The sequence below is a fragment of the Seriola aureovittata genome, chromosome 18, assembly GCF_021018895.1.
Source record: "Seriola aureovittata isolate HTS-2021-v1 ecotype China chromosome 18, ASM2101889v1, whole genome shotgun sequence".
NCBI classification, from domain to species: Eukaryota; Metazoa; Chordata; class Actinopteri; order Carangiformes; family Carangidae; genus Seriola; species Seriola aureovittata.
This window is the reverse complement of record NC_079381.1, coordinates 4,244,483-4,250,886: the sequence shown is the minus strand read 5'-3', so window position 1 is coordinate 4,250,886 and position 6,404 is coordinate 4,244,483. Positions and strand designations below refer to the sequence as shown.

Sequence of the window (6,404 nt, the reverse complement as noted above, 5' to 3'; positions counted from 1 at the left end):
CCATTCTCAAAGCGGATGAAAAACATGCAAATGTCTTTCCTTCTCATCTTAGAACCAATTATGAAATACTGCTGCAGTACATGCACAGATTGAATTAGCAGGCTCTTAGTATGGAGACAGTGACCTCACTAGCAGATACAGAGAAGAATAAAAAGGCATGTTACACAAAGTCTCCATTTTCAACCTGGAAAGCAGAAGGCAGTTATTACTAAGATGGACACTAAAGTTACTATATAAACAATATAAACCACAGACAGATGATGCCTGTTAGCACAGCTACTTTATAGAATGATGGTCTGTGCTCATATGTAAATGTCTCAGTTTGGTCGCTAACAAAAAATTATTCACAAGTTGCACTTGCACTAATTATGTCTTTGTTAACTGCTACACTATTTTCCTAAATTTGTTAAGAGGCAAATGGACATTTAAAGATTCTTGCCTGAAGTTTAGATAGAAAAGAAAGAAAAACTTCAGGATGTAAGTGACCAAATTGCAAAGTAAGATTCAGAGGAAACACAGAGAATGGTGTGAAACAGGGAGGGACGCTGCCATGGAAAACCCGCTCAGGAAATGCCTCTCATCTGAGGAAACAATGAGCTCAGCTACAAAACTACACTGTAAAAATGCCAAGTTATATTCTTTGCTATAAATAAGGATTACAAGTGGTTAAAACTGATGAGAAATGAGAAAGTTCCAGTAACTTGTCATTTTTTGTTGTCTAATACTGTTGAAGCAACATTCTGACTTTAAATTGCAATTCAAATCATATTGACGAACTCACATGCCTTGGCCACAAATCAGGCAACAAGCAGAGACTCCAGGAAGTGTCTCACCTCTTCTCAACTGTCACCAGAGAGCAAACAAGTGTATTTCCACAAATATCAAACTGTTCCTTTTAAATGACGAGCTTTCTACTGATACTTGACTTAATTTGTCAAATTAAGGTGATAAAATATTGTAAACATATTTATCTTATACTTCACAGCATGCAATGTATTTGGGTTAAAATTTTATGCAGAGCCTTCTGTTTTTTTAATATGACAGATCTAACATCACTTGTCCTGGTCTGAAAAAAGCTGTCAGCGGAACAGAGAAAGCAGTGATGACTCCTGGCAATGCATTATATGCATTTTTTTATTATATAGAAAGTGAAAAAATAATTTTATAAATTTTATTTATCCTGCATGAACCAAATCATGCAGCAATTCAAAAACATAAAATAGATTAAAGGTTGGTACAGGTTGCACCACTGGCTTAATTACGGGCTATAGTTGAAATTGAGTTTTTCTCTTTTGGAATCTGCACAGATTTGTTCAGGAATGTTCAAATGAACTGCTAACTGCTAACCGCTAGCTGCGCTGTTCGAATTGTCAGCACTAGACATGCCGCAGGAACCCCTGGGTGCCTCCGTGAAACACCGTTCTTCTTCTTCTGATGTTTCTTGGGAGTTGGTAAACAGCTTTTTACCTTCTGGTATGTGGCTAACTCTTACAAGTGAACAGATGCGTTCAGGTCACCATTTACCAAAAACATGAGCACATTCAATGAACACCCTCTTTTAGCGAAGTGCTTTTACTGTTGGAGTAACTTTTTAATTTTTCAGTATGTGTAAGAATTTAGTTTCTATTTTTAAATCCAGGAAATAAGATTCAGAAAGGTGCTGATGCTGATTGAAGAGATTGTGAGGCTCTGAATGAATGATGACCACTCAACAGTTTGTGAATGACAATGAGACTTTCTTCAAGTCTAACTTTCTTATTTATCAAAACAGGTTTCAGAAAGTCATTCAGTACTTCCACCAGTCTGAATTATGTGACGAAGCCCATTCTCCAATGGAACAAAAACATAACCACAGTTGAGGTGTTTTGTTATAAACTGCAATTTTCCTGCACAGGTCCGGCACAAAAGATAGTAGATAAATCAATCCCGTGGCTGGCAAAACTCAAACGGCACTTTTGAAATTTTAGATATCCCTGAAAGAACTGAAACTTCAAATATGTGCCCATGTTTTGCATGCACACATTATATAGTGAACATATTCTCATCACCCCCAGTTTATTATAACACAGTTCATCAGAAGAACATGTATTTGGTTTCCAGTCATTGGTTCCAGTCTAAGTCCAAGGTCAGAGGGACGAGTGTTCAAACAGGATAACCTTCGATTGGGTGGAGAGGCTGGAGAGTCTGGAGCTCCTGAAAGCTCCGATCCGAGAGTAGACATCTACGTCTGAGCAGGCTCCCCATGACAGGTGAGGGCTGGGTGGGGTGGTGTGGATAACAGGCAGGGGGAGAGGGAGGGCCAGCACAGGAGGTGTTGTAGGGACAGAGGGTGGAGGCAGGTCAGGAGGTGGTGGGAGAGGCAGCGGGGGTGGACTAGGTACCGGCGGGGGTGGCAGTGGGGTGATGGCAATGGGTGTCACCGCCGTTACAGTTTGGACCGGCAGAGTAGCTTCAGGGACAGTCCCATTCTTGGTTGGGAGGTCCTGACATGGTGCAGGGTCTTTGAGAGTGTAGGTGGCGGTATGGTAGAAGCTGTAGTACTCCAGACCATGCCTCGCCCTGGCCAACCTCAGCCTGCAGAATAAAAACACAAAATAAATATGACACAGCTAAGCAAGTTATTTCTTTCTTTTACATTATTTATCAGGTAAAATTCTCAACATGATAAAGCAGTTCAAAATTTTACATAAGATAAGAATATTCATTTGAATCTCGTGTTTGCATTTAGTATAGAGCTGATATCAAGTTATGCTTAGCCTAGCTTAGCATAAAGATTGGAGGCAGGAGGAGACAGCTACTTCAACTCTGTCCAAGGTGGTGTCTGGTCACTCCAGAAAATGGCACAAGAATCATTGACTTTTTCACTATATATATGGTTCTAGAAGTACAGTGATGCACATGCTAGTGCTCCTCAAACTACTTTCTATTTATTATCTGCTATGCCATTAGCTCTCTTGTGACATTTTATTGGAATTGTACATTTCATTCAGTAAAGACTTATGCTAGAGGTAATGAGCTAACGTTTGCGTACTGACACTTCTGTTAGCCCAAAAAATACATTCACACAGTTTATTCAAAAGAGATATTTGTATAGTCAATTCCTGCCTCATAACTGTCTGTAAACCACCCCTCCTTGAGGAACAGTTTATACTCCAACAATTGACAGCTGGCTCCCTCCATTGTGATCTCTCTGGTCCCTGGTGGATCTGTATTTCACGCTCTCATGTGCACCCCAAATGACAGGCACACAGAGAAAGCTGGTAAAGAGACAGACAGGGATGGTAAAAACTGTATCTGATGGTCCATGGTCCACCGTTGTGGCAGTCCACCACATTTTTCCCAGTGCTCCAACTATGAAGAGTTTAGTTAAAGATACCTAAGTGGTGTGCATGCATAGGAGTGAAGAATCTATCCAACTTAATGTTAGTTAAATCTGCCTTTCTCTCTCTTGTTCTCTTTTTTCTGTTCTTTCTTTCTCTCCTTCTCACCTCAACTGGGTGTCACCACTTCCTTTATCCATAGTTTCAAATTATAAACCCTTTGCAGAGTCATGGACCTCATGACAGCAATTTGGCAATAATCATGGCAATAATTTTGCAGCAGGGGGCCAGCATGCACCAAACACTGGGGAATTTTAGGAGCTTATTACATCAAGTATTACTGTGATATGTACCCACCTGTGTCTCAGCTGTAAGAGTCTGTATAACAGCAGCAAGATCACAGCTCCAGCCAGAGTCAACAGAAGCACAGCCACCCTTATATCCAAGCTCCAGCAGGATTTCCCTGAAGGTCCAGGTGAACTGCAGGTCCTGGGTGGCTTTGGTGTCTGCGGCTGGAGGGGTCCCTCCATTTCCCGCTTTGGATCGACAAGGGCCTGAACGACGATGGGTTGGATAGTGTGCAGCAGGATTGGGTGTAGGCTAGGCTGGGGAGGGATCTGGAGAGAGGTGCTACCAGTTACGTGATGACCAATCTGCATCGCTGCCAGGTTTGATCCAGCGGGGAGAAGTGGCAGAGTGTTGCTTGATGTAAATTAGTACTCCATGTTGAATAGATTCTGAGAAGCGTGAGCTGATGTCTCCAGGAAGGCAGCTTCAAATGGCTTTAAGTGTGTGATGCTCTGGAACATACAATCACCATGTTTAAAAATGAAATTTCACACATAAAATGAAGACAAATAAAAGACATTTTCCATATTTTATTCCCTGTCTGTAGCATCTATGATGCAATTCATTGCTTAATACTGTTGTTTTAAGATACAAAAACTGTAAAAAATGATATTATTCATTGACAGAGCAACTTAACACCAGTGATAATCTTGTTTTTGTTGATCTTTGTTAAACTTCTCTCCTTGCTTAAGGGTGTGCCAGTACAGTGACATCATCAAACGTAGTTATAGGTGCAATAACACACTTTTCTGACCACACCCATCACTGATGTTTTTAATATGAAGAATTAAAAATGTTTTAATTCAAAATTTAAAGGTGACCTGTAAAATTTTCCTGTAAACAAACAATTCAATATTTGTATTCAGTATCTCTTTCTATCCAATGGGCCTAACATATCGTATGTGTTGAGTGCATTTCCTTCCCAAAAACAATTTGAAAAGCATGTTTCTTTCTAACATTAGACGAAGATCATCTAACGTTTTGAGGAAATAGTTATTTTAACCCACATCATGATCTTTTCTTAGATCCAACCAAGCCATGAAGCCCGAAAGGCACTTTCATCCCACTCTCAGTACAGCCCATGTGTATTATTGTAATCATGACAAACAAGGTCCAGTACACCTGCCGCAATAGGGGCGCTATTTCAGGAGACACTCTAATGGGTCGTATCAGAGGATTGAAAAAACAAACTATTTTTGGGTTGAAGGAGTTGATGTTTTTAACCATTTTAACCACCAATAACTTGTTTTTTTTTGCCACTTGGGCAAAGTGGACACAAGTTGTGAACACAATACTGACATATAATCACCTTTTAAATTGATATGATGAGCTGGTTAGCAAGCACATGCTTAAATACATCCAGCAGTTATGGAGCAACATTAAGTTGGAGAAAAACGAATCTAGAGTTGTGTTGCGTCCTCTTGGTGAATTTAAGTCCAATATTCACTGTGTGTCAGCTCTGTTCTTGGTCTTAACCGACTCCTGAGGGAAAGAGCTGTCTCTTCAACTGCTAAAAGCTCCATCGAGACTCAGACCCACTTGAAAAACGTTGCTCCATAACACTAGTGGTCAAAAACTCTACAGGTTACCTTTAAATTATTATGATTTTATGAAAGATTGTTCATTGAATCGCTGACAATCTCAGTTTATATCAGTTTAATTTTTTGCCAATTTCTTTAAACAATGAATTAATCACAGTGTTAAGGACGAGACATCACTGCACAATGCAGATATTTACACAAATACTAAACATTACATTTGTGGCATATTCAGCATGTGCACAACTAAAAGGAAATGGCATTCAAACAGAAAACTTTTGTCTTAAAACTACAATCTTATCTTAATATTTGTCTGAATATTCTACAATAAATTGTTCAACTTACGTCATTTAAATATTATGGTGTTGTGGGTAAATCCATAAGAAAAACAGGCATAAAATAAAAATAATGAGCACAACAAGAGCTCATGTTATGAACTGTGTAGCTTTCAAGGACCAGCTACTGAATCCTGAGCACACACCAATGGGAGGAAGCCAGTGAAAACAGCAGGAAGCAGTGCATTTCCCTAACACACAATACAGAAACATGATTGTAGAGCACTTCCTATTTCCATGGTTACAGGAAACTGGTCAAGGATGTCTTTTTTTAAAGACTTAATTTTGAGTTGAGAGTGGGTCTGAACAAATCGCACACGTAAGCATGTACAACTGTCTTTCAGACAAGGTCCAAAGCTTGTTATGAATATTATTCCACATCATCGTTCAGTGAGGCAAATTATGTCTCTTAATGCCTCTACCTTTAGATCAGAGCTTCATCTGGAGAAATAATAAGACAGCTTGTACAAAAACAGTCTTAAAGTGAAAGGGAAATGGCTGTGTCAGTGCCACCGAAGCAGACCACACTGGCTGCGGCGGTGTGGGTCAACAGATGCAGAGACACTGTGGCTGCTGTGAAAGGCGGGCTGCTATCTGATGGAGCCAGTATTCAGGGGGCGAATAAATGACACGCAGGCACAGAAAGTGGCCTGCTTTGACGCAAGTTCTCATTTATCTGTCTAATAAGTTTTGATGCCAGGCCAAGCCGAAAGGGAGAAACTCTTAGCTCTCACTCAATATCTCTGCCTAGAACCTCCCAATCTTCTGATATTGAAGAACAGAGTAATATTAAAAGATCTGTTATCAGAGACTCAATTGTGGTTCAGACGAGGTGATCCACACAGGCAACTTGTCAGAAAAGG

At 40.0% G+C, this 6,404-nt stretch overlaps 1 protein-coding gene across 1 annotated transcript; it reads right to left on the bottom strand.

The window, feature by feature from the left end:
- Positions 1-1,120: 1,120 nt before the first annotated feature.
- Positions 1,121-5,704, bottom strand: LOC130186018 (uncharacterized). Its single transcript, XM_056402709.1, has 3 exons — positions 5,552-5,704; positions 3,678-4,120; positions 1,121-2,574 (listed from the first exon to the last, which is right to left on the bottom strand). Exons 2-3 carry the CDS (start codon positions 3,977-3,979, stop codon positions 2,127-2,129), a joined length of 750 nt encoding a protein of 249 aa, XP_056258684.1. The 5' UTR covers positions 3,980-4,120; positions 5,552-5,704; the 3' UTR covers positions 1,121-2,126.
- Positions 5,705-6,404: the final 700 nt, after the last annotated feature.